Source organism: Calonectris borealis, chromosome 6 (assembly GCF_964195595.1).
Source record: "Calonectris borealis chromosome 6, bCalBor7.hap1.2, whole genome shotgun sequence".
Classification (NCBI taxonomy): domain Eukaryota; kingdom Metazoa; phylum Chordata; class Aves; order Procellariiformes; family Procellariidae; genus Calonectris; species Calonectris borealis.
Window position 1 is genome coordinate 13,505,353 of NC_134317.1, and position 17,254 is coordinate 13,522,606.

General features: G+C 40.6%; 1 protein-coding gene across 1 annotated transcript; it reads right to left on the minus strand.

Moving 5' to 3' along the window:
• Nucleotides 1-3,273: 3,273 nt before the first annotated feature.
• On the minus strand, nucleotides 3,274-17,214 carry EAF2 (ELL associated factor 2). The gene is made up of 6 exons (XM_075152874.1): nucleotides 16,995-17,214; nucleotides 14,137-14,231; nucleotides 13,312-13,448; nucleotides 12,370-12,515; nucleotides 8,578-8,844; nucleotides 3,274-4,115 (listed from the first exon to the last, which is right to left on the minus strand). Exons 1-6 carry the CDS (start codon nucleotides 17,095-17,097, stop codon nucleotides 4,069-4,071), a joined length of 795 nt encoding a protein of 264 aa, XP_075008975.1. The 5' UTR covers nucleotides 17,098-17,214; the 3' UTR covers nucleotides 3,274-4,068.
• Nucleotides 17,215-17,254: the final 40 nt, after the last annotated feature.

Genomic DNA, 17,254 nt, shown 5'->3' on the forward strand with positions numbered 1-17,254 from the left:
GTTATCTCCCGCCTTCCTCCAAAATAAAAACAAAGCTCATGCAATAAAGCTGATCATATCAGTTGCCTTGACACTAAACTCCGCAATGAGCTGTGTTCCAGCTGATGCTGATACCATGATTTGATAAGCAGCTGTTTTCAGTAATCCATGCCTAGGCATCAAAATGATTTTCAGAGATTATGCGGGAAATAAGATTATTACTTACCAAACAATTACAAAATGCATGGACATTATGTCAAGTTGATGCTTATAAATTAGAACGGCCTAAGGCCCGTTACAGCATTAGGGGCAAGGATCTCAAGAGGGAATTACAGATAGACAGAAACCCCCAAGTAAATGGCAAATCCTACTGTTAGTCGTGGAATACAGTGGTGCCAGGGCTGCCCTGCAGAGATCACCTCAGCCTGTCCACCTGCCCCAAGGTAGGCTTCATGAAAAACAAGGCTAGGACAGAGAGCATACAAAAATTGGAAGCTGCCAGGCAAGGTAGTTACAATTGGTAAGCATACATAATCACCATTTCAGGACTCGGCGGGGGTTGAATACTACAACCCTGAAGAGGTAGTTCTAGACAAATTGTGCACGTACCAGGTGCCATGCAGAGAGAAGGGCTCAGGTGAGCTGTGGCTGCCGTGGTCCTTAGCACTGCAGTAGTCAGAAGACTAAAAAATTTTGAAGTTTCCAGCTGCATTTGGAAGATATTTTTGATTTATCAGCGCAAGTGATGTTCCTCAAATCCAAAACATATGCAATGGCTTAATTATAATGTCACAATAAAATATATAGTGTCACAATAAAATATATAGTATCACAATAAACTGTTCTTCAAATGTATCTACTGCTTAGAGATACATACACACACATAGGCTTTAGATCTCTGGACATAAAGACAAAACAGCTGAAAGCAACAAGATAGAACCAGATAGATTTCAGAAGATTATTCTGAAAGAGGCACTCAGAGGTCGTAGGAACAGTGGTCATGGGAACCTATAGCAGTTGCTGATTTTATTCATTGCTAGTTAAGTTGACATGACAGGAATAAAACTGTTTTTAAAGGAGAGGAAAAGAATTTTCAAATCAGGGTCCAAAAAAAAATTGCAAGACCGAAAAAGACATCCTGATCTGTTTTTCTACTGCTAGAATACCTCCCTTATTCATGCTTCTAAACCTCAACGCAACCAACCACCTTCTCACTCCTGCCATTTGAGAACACACTGCAGTAGGAGATACGGGGGCTCAGCACTGCTCAGGGCACACAAACCAAGCCTTAGAGGGGTATTTCCATACCCCCCATTTCCATACAAATGAGATCCAAGCCAATCCCCTCTGTATGACGACAGGCCCAAGCAAGCTCTTTAGCTCACTTGCCTATGTTTGACCCTTACGTGGAGAAGGGGAATCAGATCACATACATTTGGGCTGGAACCAGCATATAGTGCTTTCTTCCTCACACATTTAAGGTCTGTTATCTTTTTTCCCTTACCTCTATAGGAACTCTGTTTCAGAATCTTATCTCCTGTCTTGATATTTAAAGGGAGCCTTTCCTGAATTATCACAACCGTGCATTTGACAGAGTATATCCATCTAGGTCACAAACTTATTTATACCGGGTAGTGCCTGACTGGCCACTAATCACTTTGTACTACGTGCTATACAAAAGCTTAACTGAGACTCTTCCCATCCTAGAAAGCTTTCAACCCAAAGATCAAATCCTAAAGATAGCAGAGGCTTACTTACAGTCCTGAGACTCAGGAACTTGGAAATCTGCTTTACTCCCAGAGCTGTATTTAAGCACTTGTATACATGCGAGTGCAATTATATACAAATACAGGTAGGTTGTACTCAGCAGTTTTATTGCTGAAGGAGTGATTATAATCCATGAGTACACACACTCTCCATGATTTAGACCCTGGCCTGGTCAGTGCTTCCACACATCTGCTCACTCCCATAGACCCTGAATTCACCATTATTCAGAAAAACCAGCAAGCGGCATTCTAGCTAGAATTAGAATTTAGCATTGGCCTAAAGGAAGGCTTTGATGCAAATAAACCACTGGGGGCAGGCAAAAAAAAGGACATTTCAGCTCAGGACACTGCTTTATCATGCACCCCTTTCTGTTTAGCGCACAGGGCTGCTCCTTAGTCCTAAGGTTACCTGCAACATCTCAGCTCCTCACATCGCCCTAGCAGACTTTTTTAGCAGCAGGTGCCAAGAACCAAGTACTCTGCTAGAGTTCCCATACCAACAGTAATAATCCATCAGAGAACCAGTACTCTTTTCCTTGAGAAAGTTCCAAGTATCTTATGGTGGTTATTACATAGCATCCTTCCTCAAGGTTGCTCATTGGCCCTTTTCTTCTCAAAGACCCCTTTGCCCATGGTTACTAACTTGAGCTTTTTTCCTTTGAGTGTAAAAAAGAAAATTTTTTGCTTCTTATGATACCAACTTTAGGAAGCTGGGAGACTAGAAAGCTGTTACCTGGTGCAGAGCATGGACCAGTGCCATAGTTTGGGGTACAGAGTGCAAGGTGGGGAAGCATCAGAAAGCAGAATTTCCAATATTTCATTTCTGCCTGGTGGTACCAATGTGAGGGGCAGACATGGTTTTGGCCTCTTAATCTGTCTAGAGGTAAGCACGGGCTGATACTCGCAGCACGTTGGGAGAATATGCTAGTCTAGTACCATCTATTGTATATATTTACTGAGTGTGCATTTTTTCATGTCTGCACATTCAGAATACATATAGAATTCAATCCTCACAGTTTAGACACAGAGCTGCGATTCAATCACTGCAATCTAGCAAAGCAGACTTCTGTGCAAGACTGAACAGATTTATCTCATCAGAATTCATCCTACAGACATTCGCTACTGTTACTTACAAAACTCTTCAGTAGTAAACTATAGGATGAAATTTGGACTCCTACCTGCAGTTCTTCAGGTCTTGAAATATAATTTCAAATGAGGAAAAATATAAGGCTAGGCAAACACCTTTTCTTGTCTAACACGGTATCGCTTACCAATGGCATTTGGATGTAATCTGTAGTAAATATTCATCAGCGCACTAGCACCGCCATAAACTTTTGGCGAGCTCTTATGAGGGCTTGTCTCGATGTAGGCAAAAGCGATAAACACCCAAGTCCTGCAGACAGGGTGGTGAGTCTGTATTAGCTACCACTTCTCTGCTTTATTTCTTTGCATGACCCTTTCACTGGCATGACTACTTTAAGTAGAAAGTGGCATTCTTAACCAGTAAAAACAGAATCAGATGCATGAAAATGATAAATATTGCTTTATTAAATTACTTTTATACTCCTACAAAGAAATTTTCTGATTTCCGTTACAGAATTAAATGAAGGAAATTCATTGCCTCTCTGCAGTTAGCTAAATTTAGATACAAAAAGGTTGTAAAAAGACCAGCCTATTCAAGTTACATAAAAAAGGCAGAGAAAAGACAGGTTCCCTTAGGAATCTTGAGGCTCAGAAATATAAAGTCCTATAATACAATGAAATTAAGAATTCAGCAATGTGTTGAACAATTGTAAACTGTAACTGCACTAGTGGACCACATTATTCAGCAGTTTCCTTAAAGGTATGAACTGTGAACTGAACAAAAAGTGTAGCTGACACAGCAGACCTCATTTAGTTGTTCTCCCTTTCACTCCCTCCCAGTAAAAGTTGTGAGATCAGCATTCAGCATTTAAAAGATAGGAAGGAAACTTGCCTCCATAAATATCAGAAATTTCTCCATTCCATAACTATTTATATAAAGTAACTAGCTGTTACAAATCAGTTTCAAGTAAAACAGGTGGCTGAGGCAAAAATAATCAAAATCAGATCATACACAATTTTACTGTAAATACAGTAATTTGAAAGATAAACACATAACCATAGCACTGACAGGATATCAATGCTGCTGTATTATAGACATGATGTGTCAGTAGAAAATTAGGATGTCTATTATCAAAATCGAGGACATTCATTCCAGTCTCTGGTAATCTAATCTTAGTGCAAAACAGATGCTAAGACATATTTAGCAAAAACGGTGATACATTTAAGGCCAAAAATTTGTTCAGTCATCACTATCGCTTCCAGATTCACTCAGCTGCAAGTCATTTCCTAGAAGAAAGAGAGTCATCATATTAGTCATTTTCAAGGAAATACTTCCCTTCAAGATATTCCCTTTCCCAATTAAAGGCTTACAAAAACTAATACCAAACAGGTCAGGGGCAGTTGGACTAGATGATCTTTAAAGGTCCCTTCTAACCCAAACTATTCTATGGTAAGAGAATAAATAGGTGTAGAACCAAACTCCCCAGTGACAGAACCTTAGAGAGATCACTTTTCTACAATTTTAAAAACTTGGCAAGGAAGCCATCAGCTTATTGGCCACAACTGCATTTATCTAATATCACCAGATCACAAAAGACAACACCTAGCTATCTTTGCCACCCACATTTTCATGCTTCATAAGTGGGAAAACTGCTGGTGAATGCAGTTTTGTTAAAAACGAGTTGTTGTTTTTTTTTGAAACACATCTGAATGCTACTCAGCTGTGCTTGAAAACAAAGTGGTGTCTCAATCAAGAAGAGCAGCTCTTTGATGTACCATTTAAAGATGTATCAGTGACCTACTATTTCAAACAGGTTTTGGAACAAGTGAACAAACAAAACATCAAAAGAAATTTTACACAGCACTTTAATTTGGTGGCTATATATGTTTCAAAATGGGGAAGTAAGAAGAGAGACTACATTGTGCTTGCAATGGATGTCCATAAGCTTAGGGGGTGGGAGGGAGGGAATCTTTCCAGGATGATAGATAACTAATAAAAATACAGCAGCATGCTATACAGAATCTACATCATATCTAGCAACTTCCCACGCATTTGTAAGAATTTGTTCCAACTAGTATGCTTTTATTCACACCTCCCTTGCCAAACAGCCATTAAAAAAAAAAAAAAAGGAATGCATCTCAGGTTGTGCAGAAAAGGCCTAAAAAGTGAAGGGGGGGGGAAATCACTGAAACTGAGTAGGTACACTATTTTCACATGTCCTTTCCTCAGCCGCAGCACCCTTCACAGATCACTTTTGGAAATGGGTAAAAAAGTATCCTCAAGAGAGTAAACCCAACAAGACACTCAGATTGGATCTTTTGTTATCAGGCATATAATTTCTGCCAGAACACCAAAGCTTTAACATGGCTGCATTTAGCCTTCCTTTGTTTTTCCACTATGTCATCATTAATGTTTAGAAAGTGGTACATGGTTCTCTGCAATAAAACAGAAAATACTTCATATAAGACAAGAATAGTGAAGATGGCTGTTTCCAGCAATCTTTAAAGCATTACTGTAGACAAATTTTTTCCAGTCCTCTATATAGAGACAACATTTACAGCAGTATTATTTTAACATAAATTAAAAAAGCAATTTTGAAAGAACAAAATCAAGTAATTTGTCAATAATTATTCAGGACAATATATTATCCTGAGAAATAATATTTCAAGGCAGAGAATGGCATTAGTCACTCAAAGGAAAACTTACAGTGAATTCTTAGAAATCCCAGCCCTGTTATGCACTACCTACTTTAGGAGAGGACTGGGAGTACGAACAAGAAGATAACCCTCCAAATAGTGATTCTGCAGCCTTCAAAAGTTATTTCAACATAGTTAGTAGAAATTACACAAACCCTGTAACACCAGCCAAAAATACCAGTGCTTGTGAAAACCAGCAGATGGGAAAAGCAAGAACTCCAAGTTCCAGAGTCAGAAATAATGCATTAGGATTTACTTCAGGGAAAACTTTCTGCCCCATTTTTATAACCCTACCTCCAAAAAACACCTTCAGAGAGATGGCAAAATAACACAGACTAGAGTTGGTAGTTTTCAGATGGGTTTGGTGCAAGAATGGAAAGTTCATTTAACTAGGACTCTGAAGAAACATCTAGACTCTGTTGTACTTAGAAGGCAGCGATAAAGTGGGGAAAACTGTTGAATTATGTTTTCACAGTGCCAATTGCTTATTAGCAATATTAATTGAGGAAATAGGTTGCACTGCAAATTACGACATTTCCTAAACTTTTATAATCAGTGACTATAATACATTCAATTGAATTCTTACGAGTTATAGGGGACAGGGAAACTCGTAGGAGTGACCTGTGTTTCACAGATCTTGGTGGTCACACCAACACCAAGCTAATACAAGGGAAAATCATTTCATGACTAGCTGCTTGTACCAGCACCAAGTATCAAAAGAAGTGAAGTTGTGCTGAATACTACGTACATAGTACAAGGCCTCAGAATAGCCTGGTCTATGCTGGTCTTTCTTTGGAAAGTTACTTTATTGAACATAACTCTTGTTTACACAAAAAGTAGACATAAAGCAACAGATGATAAAATATTTAAGAAGAACAGTTTCATTAGTGCCATCATTCACAAACTTTGTTATAAGGCAAGTTGTGAGCCCATATAATCGGCTTCTGAAGGTAGAAAGGGGAAGAAGCAGTATTTTGGGGGTGAGGGGCAGTCTTGAGCCCCGGATTCCCGAAAAGGTAGATTATGTACATCTGACAGAAGTATTTGGTTACCATGCTCTAGACACCACCTCCTGTGTTTTCCAAGTTCCACAAAACCTCAGTTGTATGATTTCTGCATGCAAGATGAAACTCTGCTCTCTAAGCCTTCCCCCAGCGTTCTGCCTGCACACAGCAAGCCAAAGGAAAACTTCACTAATTACGTAGTATGGCCCCAATTTTACAGAGGTGCACAAAACTAGTCATGCACATAAGCGGTCAAACCTCAAAACAGGATTAGACAAGCAAACAGCTTGTGCTGACATTTGTTGATTCAATATTTTATTTTTTGTAAAACATTATTTGAGATGTAAGAAATGACTGTACAGGACCTCGACTGAGAACTCCTGCCATTCAAGCTAGAACCATGTGCTATCCATTTAGTTTCTCCAGGTTTCACTCTCCTGCCAAATTCCCTCAGCAAGGGAGCTAGAGAAACACATTCTCCTTGAAAGTAACTTTTTTGATCTTTGTCTAGTTGGAATGTATTTTAAGTGTTAACTGTACTGGAAGTTGGGGACAGAATCGCTTTAAGCAGTAAATAGACCTGTAACCATAACAGAAGTAAATGGGATTAAGCTAAAGATCTAGGCAAGCTCAGATAGTCAAGCCCAAGGTTTGACGCTACATACAGAGGTTCTACCTGTCAATGTGGTTCTCGAGCACCATCAAACCACCAACTTCCCCTGTAATAGTTTTGATGTTGTCATGTTTTAAGCAGTGTTTTCTCACTATGACTGTTGGAACTGGTGGACTTGGCCACCTGTACTTGTAAGTGTATTTCTCAGTGGAAGCTTTGCCAGCTGGGATTCTGTCACTGGGGATAGAGCTTAATCTCATCTTCGAACAGTTGTATTTAAAGCTGAAGAACGGGAAATCCCATTCGTAAATAAGGGCTGAAATAAATGGCACACTCTAAAGCTACGCAAATTATAAACATGACAACATTGTTCTCTACAGTGACAGTAAAATGAAAGCAGCATTTAATCCTTTGCACACAAAGTCACAGGACTTTTCAGTCTGATCTTATCTGTACATATGATCTTATGCAGTACATAAATAACCAGCACAGATATTTAATTAAGTATTTAAAACACTAGCTACAAAAAAAACCTGTTCATGTTATCCATTAAGTACTGAAAAAAAAGTGGATCTACTAGAGTCTAAAATTTCAGTATAACAAGTTTACATATAAATGATAAACCTTAAAGGTCTTAGGCTGCAAACCAGGGTTGATGGGAATCTCTTCAAACTGGGAGCCTGCAGCTAAGCACCTAATTAAAAATGTAATCATTTTTGAAGAGTCATCATAGCTGAATACTCACTTCTATGTCTGAATACTTCTGCTATTTAGGTAGCAAACTTAAGATTCTCTACCTACTGGGTTTTTTTCTGCCCAAACTCTCCTTTTTTGAATACACTGAGCATTCAATTCCAGGCTGCGCAGCAACCAGTTCTTGAAGAACATCACAGCTACTCTTCAAATTACATTTTTAGTTGCCTGAATGGGTGGAATAAGATAGTATCACCTGAAAGCAAATCGCTTCCTTCCTTATATGCAAAGGACAGTTTTGCCATGTTGTCCAGTGGAACAGTGCCACGAATAATAGTAGCTAAGAATATACCACCTCTTCTGTAATTCAGAATATTGCCAGTATCGTATCTTTCCCATAGTTCTACCCAAGAAATTTAAGCATATGTTTTGGGAGTGCCCTGTTAGTTCAAGTATTTTCAATGCAAAATTACTGTTCTCCAGTCCCAATGTATATAACTAAGAGGAAGCCAGAAGAGCTTAGGGAATATTTTCAACTGCATCAGCTTTAATTTAATAACGCTGGGGACCAAGAAGCTTCTAGCCCAGCATCTAATTCAGACCGCTGCTGAACAATCAAACCCTAGCATCACTTCCCACAGTTTTAATTATAACAGAGACATACTTAAAAACAATATGGTTTCCTTTCAGAATCTTGATGTCTGGAATTGTGCACTAAGAAAAGAACAGCCTTTGTACTTACGTAGTGTATTCATCATATGACCACTGCTCTCTTGGGATCTGTTATGACTGGCATCTTTGTCAGGGACAGCCTGTTGTGGTGTGGCAGACACAGTAGGCTGTGGCTGCAAATACGGCATTGATATAGGAAGAGAGGGCTTCGTTCCCTCGTCTTCAGAATCACTAGAACTATTTTCACTACTTGATGAAGAGGACGAAGAACTTTTAGAGTCAGATGAACTGTCAGAGCTACTCAGCTGGTCCATGATACTGGCTTCTGCTTTTAGCTCTGCAAACGATATGATTTGTTTCTTAGTTAATATTCATCATAATTGAAATATAAGAAGGAGGAAAAAAAAAAATAAAAAGGAAAAATCAACAACAGAAATTAGGTACACACATTATAGCAACTAAAAAAACCAAACAAAACAAAACAAACCCACCAAAACTCTCCAGAACAAAGAAAAGGGCACAAGCAAGCATCCAGCCTGTCATGTGGTTTTCTTCTCTCGTAGTTCGGGCACTTTCTCCCTTTCAAGCCAAGCATTAGAAAAAGGGCAACTGTGAACCCAAATGCTAACCCCGCATTCCACAGGGTAGTGCATCCCACATAGCCTTTAATTTGTGCAACTAGCAACTCTTCTGTATTTTCCTCAGCATCCCCGAAGGTGCCTTTCACTGACTAAAAACTGCAGTTACAAATCACACTGATAAGTTAGCCGTAAGATGTCTGCAGCTGCACCCAAAATGCCTGCCAGCAGTTCAGCATTACAATTAACACACTTGTTTGGACTATGTGACATTTTGCTCAAAGCCAGGTTAAGCATGAAGAATATCCAACCATTACTATTAGGAAGATTTCACCAAATCCTTGTTTTCTTTATAGATTTGGGGGCAGGAAGAAAGCCAGAACAACATGAGGTAGACAAGAAATACCGGAAATTAACAGATCAAACTGACTCAACCGACTTGCATTCTCACCTGACTACAATAATATTTAGGAGAGTACAACTGGATAGATCATGCTGCATAGTATGCATTTTTGATATACGCTAGCCAAAGTCCAACATACAAAGGAAGTTAAGTTTTGCAGAAAGGGTACACATAATAAATGTGCAAAATAGGGCTACTGCTGAAGCAAGAAGTCTGAAACAGACCACTGAATCTTCAGGAATTACCCAGAGTGCAGAAGAAGTTCATCACTATACAAGATTGTAACTACCCAGACATCTGTTAAGGTTCTTACAAGCACTTGGAATACTTCAGGAACAGCTTTGATATAGCAGACATAAAAAGCAAGCAGGAGAGTGGCTCATCTCACTTCAAATTTACCCAATACAGAAGAACAGGTTGAAGATGAAAGTCACTAAGATGCAAGATGGCTCAGAGCTTAAGAGAGGAAGGGAGAAGCTTCAACACAAACTTCCATGAAGCCTTCCAATTCCAGTGAGTCAAAGGCCACTCTAAGGAAAGGTACTTAGGCCAGTCAGCCTTATCAAAGGCCAGTCTAAAGGAAAATGGTGTTCAGGAAAAATGGCACCTGAAATAGTGTGGCTATGGCTACAAAGACAAACTAATCCAATGCCAAGGAAGAACAGAAAGTACAATAAGAGACCATACTGGCTGACTTAAACATAAGGAAAGAGAAGGGGGGACGGAAATGGAAGCATCCTTCTGTTACTAAGGACATGTATAAGAGAACAGCTTAAGGACAGAAAAGACAACAGAAAAGCTAAGGCAAAAATTAGGATGCAGCTAGCAGAACGATCAAGAAGTCATTTCAAAATTAATTCTAGAGATGAAAGGCCAAAGAAACAACTGATCTACTACACATCTGGAGCTGTAAGCTAACTGAAGGATACCACTCAAGTCCTATGCACTTAATTCCACTTCCTCACTGCTCTCACCGATGTCCAATAAGAGAAAAATTTTAAGTGAAAGGCTAACAGTTAATACCAAAATCTGAGGAATAAGATCACTGTCTTGAATTTTGACATAATTTAATCTGACAAAATTTAAATTAAGTATTTTCAAACAGTGAAGAAATTGTACGTATACTGGAGTTGAAAGGTAGAGTGATCTTTCCCCCACCCAAGAAAACAAAGTCAGTAACAAGTTCAAGGTAGTGTACTTAAGCAGGAATAGTCAGTTACACAACCATGGGATGAAGAACGATTAAGGAGGCAACACTTCTGAAGAGTCTGTGAGTTACAGTGGATCACTACGCACAGTTCTACCACACTGTGCTGTTGTGGAAATGACAAGCATTACACTGGGATGTGATACTATTTGGTCTTTGTGTATAAAGATGAATAGTGCCTATAAAGACAGTCTTCTTGCTCAACTCAGCACTGATAAAACCTTAGGTGAAACAGTAAATGTATTAAGTAATAGTATTTACTATACTCAGGAAGTTTTTGGACTCGTTGTAAGATAGCTAAAGGAGAGTGACAATGAATCAGGGATCTAGAAAACTTAACTTCTAAGGAAAGATTGAACCAGCTGGCATCATTTTGCATAAAGAAGGGAAAAGACATAGCAGCTTCTGAGTTCATGAAGGACTGCTTAAAAGCAGCAGATATATATACTTGCATGATAAATATGAGAGTAGTAATAGGCTTACTGTCAGATTATTTATTAGGAAGAACTTGAACAGTAAGGAGAGCAAAGCCCTGGAATGGATTGCCAGAGAGAATACAAGATCTGTCACTGGAAGGCTTTAAGAACAGGTTAAAAAATTATGTCAGAAATCTGACCTTAGGACAGAAGGATGGACAAGATGACTTTAAAAGGTCCCTACAATCCCTATTTGTCAATTATTCCGCATTCTTTAGTAGTACTGAAATTGGACTGGCACTACACAAGAGTGATACATGTTGGCAGCCACTTTGGTGACTTACAATATGTTTGAAACCACCACTCTCCCCAAAACAACAGACCACCAAGAAAAAGCATAATTTTATTCCATGTGCTCAAGTACTCCTTCCTCTTTGCAACCTTAGATGTACTCTAGTACTGTTCTGTAACATAGATTTCTGGTCAGAGTTTAAAACCAAAATGGAAAAAAAAAAAAAACAACCCTCATAATGACAGATCTAAAAAAAAAAAATCTGTTTAAAGGAATTCAGAACATCTTGGGAGGCAGATGTCGATTCCAGTCAATGAAACTGCCACCTGTCAGCATTTCTGTAGCAAGTAATTACTACCTGCCATCTTCCTTGTCCTCCGAAAGGAAATAAGGTTTCCTATTAAGTGAAACATGAGTGTCGCACCAAACCAGAGTCTCTCAAAAATACAGTACATAGCACTGTTCAAGCGTTGATTTACGCAAGTTTTTAGCTGTCTTTTTCATTGTAACCTCATCTTTCACAGGTCTTATCTGGTAATTTAAAATGTATTTTGAGTTGTAAAGCACCATAACCTATATGTTTGCTGGGTGCAGAGAAAGAATGAGAAGCGATGTCAAAATGGAAGTGACTCAGTTGGTTCCAGTACAACTATATACTTGATTAAAGTAGCAGTGGAAGACAGAATCGAGGAAAGAGAGCAGTGAGACCCTTGGCATTATTAAGCCTAATGGTTCATCTGATTTTTTTACCTTAGCAAATTTCAAATACTGCTTTGTTACCTCTTGAGCCAGAGTGGTCATTTCCATATGAGGGTAAAGTGCTTACATAATCAGCTTCTAGTGTGAATCTCAAACTAAATAAAAAACCAAAAACCAAAACCCACACAAACAAAAAAACTTGGCTCTTAAAAACTAGTTGCTAGTGAAGAGCAAAGTTTCTAAAACTTATGTGACAGTGGAGCTTACCTCGTTCAATATCATCCATAGGAGAAGATGGAAACATCTTTTCTTTTGGTGGAGAATTTTTAACGTTGTTTGGAACCTTAGTTGCATTTCGCATTTGCTGCTGTTGCTGCTCTATGCGAGACTGGACTTTACTGCTTCCTTCAGCTCTGTGTGTAAAAGCAAAAGATTTTTCCTTTACTCTAGAAGTACCAGATGCAAGGAAAAAGGCAAGAATACAGGGGATACAGTACCTTAAGTTGTGGAATTATTTGTCACGCCTTTCTAAATAGCATCATTAGATTTCTAGGTATGTTATTATATTGGCATATAATTATATATAGATGTATTAAAAATTGTTTTTAATACAGTGCCAATAACTTTAACCCTTTGTCAGTTGATTTGTTTTTATACTTAATCACTTAATAATAAGGATCACTTAATAATAAGGATCACTTAATAATAAGGATCACTTAATAATAAGGATCACTTAATAATAATTCTGCTGGAAATGACTTATATGGACTCAGCAGCAGAAAAAAAAAAACACCTCAAAAACTTGGTATGAGAAAAACAAGCCATTAATATTACTGAAACATGTCACAGAATTTATCTTCTTTTATTTTCTCATTTAAAAGTCAGAAGACAGTAGGCAAGGTACTTTCCAAACAGATTTTTCCCCCCTCTAAACTCATCAGAAAATAGTTACCATCTCTTTCAACAATGTGACAGTTTTTAGTTAAAAAAAACCATTCCCATTTCTTCCGCCAGCCAAGACTCGAAAGCTGTGAAGTCAGTGTGCTCAGAAAGCAGGCTTTTCACTCTACTGAACAAGGGCAGGTACTTTCTAAAAATGATATTTTGCTAAAAATAGTAATGGGTAGTTATGTATCTCAATTTAGACTTATTAACAAATCAATTTTCACAATGAGTAAAGCACAGTTGTTTCTCCTGTAAATCACCCACCTGGTTTTTTTCACAGTGATGTTGCTACTAAGTTTCTCTAGGCGACATTCTCCAGTGTCATGGTTGATAATTAAGATACATTCTTTTAGGTAAGGCTTCTTTGAGCCCTTGAACACAGTCACTGGTGGAGTTGAGCCCTGTTAAATCAGAAGCCCAGTAAGTGCTACAACTCTAGTCATTTTTTTCTTAGAAACAGAAATCCATCACAGTCATGACAAGTTCACTATAAGTGATCATTTCTAGCCTTTAAAAATGTTACCGGTTAATTTAAATTAGATTCACAGTAGACATGACCAGAAGCAGCTGGTGACTGACTGGAATGGGATTTCACCCCGTTTAGCTTAGTTTGAAACTGATTAAATGTTTACTTCCCAATGAGAGCATGCTCACTGTAGGACTCCTTTTACCAAAAGGGGTTTCAGTTACCGTATCAGCAGAGCAATAAAGCATGGCAGGTAGTAAATTTTCCCTTTCCAGTCTTTCCTGCTTTAGGACTGCACTAGAGCAGTAAATACCACGGGTAACCTGCACTGTCAACATTGAAATGAAGCTTCTCTGTGTACGCAACACTTCTGGGTCATCCTACAGCATATTTCCAATGCGGCGAATACACTTAAAGTTACAGCGCAACTGTTTAACCTTTAGGTCTTTTGTAATTTTACATTCTTAGAGCAATTGTTTTTCTACTCTTAAAAAAAAAGAAAAATCACACAAGCAGCTCTGAAACAGCACTGAAACTTCATATCCTTCTATATTCAGTATATACTTATGAAAACAAAATAAATTATTCCCTTAGGCCTGCCACTCTTCAGCCACCCCACTCACCTCAATATTTGGCAGTGTTATTGTCACCTGTTCACCTTTGCCAACTTCAAGGTCTCCTTCACAGGACATATCAATAGATGCAGGCTTAAAGTCATCTAAATATAAAAACAAACTGGATTATTTACAGGCTTTTCAGGAATCTTATAAATGCAGACACCTTTTAATTGCAGTTGGAGGCTATTAAGTTAAAGCCTTTTTTGCTAGTGTATCACCTACCATTCCCCTAAGCAGATCATTCTGTAAGTCGACAGAATTCAAAGTCAAGATGGTTTTCTCAAGATTCAGTGTTAAGTGTTAACACCTTTCAGTTAAAATTAGAAAAATGCTTTTACGTTTTATTGGTTAAAGACGCTGAACAAGCTGTCTTGTATTTCAAAAGATAAAGCCTCACATAATTACTTTCAGAAAAATCAACAAATAGTTCTTGAAAATGTTGATCCCAAACATGGGAGTTGTAGACAAGTGACTGAAAATGCAAAGAACAACATCAATCCTCAAATCCGTTTCTGTATCCACTTCTCATTTTACTATAACATGCATGTCAGAAGCTGACCAAAACTTGGGTTTCAGTATATTTGTTTTTGTCAAAAGTGAAATTACTTCCCAATTAAACATTAATTTCCTTTTTGTCTTTTTCAACATCTGAAGTATTGATTAAAATAAGTTTTAAACAAAAGAAAATATTAATTTCTGGTCCTTTTCAAAAATCCGAGACATTGAAAATGAGCATGTGTTCAGGCATCAGCACTGCTGCTATGTACCATTATCTATGAAGTATTATTTCCACCACAAATGAATTGGGAAGGGCTACAGCTAAAAGGCCTGCCTGCACAGATCTAGAGAGATAGGACGACATCAAGAGGCTCTGCAAGGCACGTGGTAACAGATGTGGGTTTGAACCCGTGGTGCCAGCAAACTCGGGCGCAGGGCCAGTCTCGCACCCCAGGAATGTCCGGTGCCCTGCCTCGCACGCTGGGGAGAGGCACGGAGGGACCAGGCGCCTAAAGGGGACCCATTAGATGGCCACGCTCCCTGGCCACGGCATGCACTCCTTGCCTCGCAATGTCACGTCACCCGCTGCTGGTCACAGGCGGCAGCACTCTGTTACAGCTGGGGAGCTTCCCAGTTCAGTAACACTGCCTGTAACCCACTGGTCAGGCGGCACAGACCACAGCTGGGAACGCTGGCTCCAGCTTGCACACCAACCGGGCAAGAAAACCAAGCTTCAAGAGCTGGTGGGCAGGACCATGCACACAGCAGAAGGCTTTGAGCTAAGACACGGATAAGAGCCCCTGCTAACCTTGTTTATGGCAAAACCCCACACGTCGTCTTACAGGGATAAGCATAAAATAGTTCCAAAGTGTCTCATAAAATTAGAGAATGTTTGCTTTAGTATACGGCCGCTGAGTAGTTAATATTTTAGAAAACTAAGATACTGATTCCAGTATCCATAAACGGACTTCTGATGTTAACTTTTAACCAGCAGATGTCTTCCCATTTACTCACTTGTTAAAAAAAAAACTTCAGGTGTCAGAGAAGGATATTTTTGCATGTGCATTTGACAAAACTGATGAACGTGCCAGTTTCTGTGTCTCATTTGTTGGAAAGGAAGAGAGATTTCAAAACAGATTTCAGTATAAATCATCAAATTACGGGAGTCAGCAAGAAATCGTAAGGGTAAGAGGTACCAGACGTGGTTTTTAGACCTCTTTAAAATTAGGGTAAATTTCAAGTTACAGCATTTGTTTAAATCCATTTATAGCTTTTGCCCGCTCCCTCCCTTCTCCCCTCCTCCCACAGTTGCAGACAATCCCTACTAAGTGCCATTCCATTTGCTCACAGAAAGCACATTACCCATCTCGCTGCACCGCGTGAAAGCATACGGGACGTTCCCCAGAGAACGTACGCGAGACTGAATCTTGGGGATCAGTCTATAAATAATGAGACATCAAAACCAGAGGCAGCAGTCCTAAATTACCAGAACTATAATCCTGAGAGCATTTGTTTCCTAGTTACCCTCAGAATCTTTGAGCGTACACCTCTCTAGATAGTAATTATGTACTCAGGGAGGGTATACTAGCTTTGTGATTAATACTGCCTTTAACCTTTGATTGCTGAATCGTACTTCTAAAAACTAAGCACAAGGAAAGAGGGCAAAGGCAGAGCTTCAGCCCAATTCGGTTTTCAGCAGAACTATTCTGGATGCAAAAGCTGTAAAAAGTGAAGTTAGCGCCCAGAAAGTGGCGAGGGGCAGCACTGGGATACAATGGCCGTACACCTCACCGGCAACGCGCTCTGGGGAGCGACTGAAACCTCATCCGCACCCCACCGCTCCCGAGATCCCGGACTAGCACCCCAGCCACAGGGACTCGGTTCCCAGGTGTGCCCCAGGATCCCGGGACGAAGGCAGGCGACTCATTTCGGCTTCCCGGGCCTTGCCTGTGCAGCTGACTGGTATTTCAGCTCCTATCAGGCTACCGGTACGACCTGCCTACCGAATAGATAAGCTCCTCCACAGACAGCGTTTCGGTGCCTGCCCAAGCAGGGGGGGAGGGCCCCCGAGCCCGGCCGCAGCGCAAACAAACCCCGCAGTAGTTTTGCCAAGCTGCCCTTCTCCTCCCCCCAGCGCCCGGCCGCCTGCCACGCCATGCTCTCCCTCACACCGATGCCCGACCCGGGCATGCTCCGACCCACCCGCCGGGCCTGTGAGCAAGGCCAAGCCGGGCCACGGCACCTGCCCGGCCACCGTTCCCACCCCTCAGGGGAGCGCTGGGTCCGGGGGGGGGGGGGGCGGGCACCAGCCCCCCACCCCCGGGCCCAGCGCTCCCCCAGAAGGGCTGCCCCAGCCCCACGCTCACAGCGGACAGTGTGGAAGGCGCAGCGCGGCTGCTTCTCGAAGCTCTCCCCCAGCTTCAACACCCGCTCCTTGGGGTCGAAAAGCGACGGGACCGCTCCGTTCATGGCGGCGCCTCAGCCCGCGCCTCAGACCATGGCGAGCCCGGGCGGCCCCCGCCGCTGCTACCACCGCCGCCGCCGCCGAACATCCCTCGCACCGCCCGGACACGCCCACGCGCCCCCACGGACGGTGGACGCGCCCCCCCTCGGCCGGGGCAGGCCC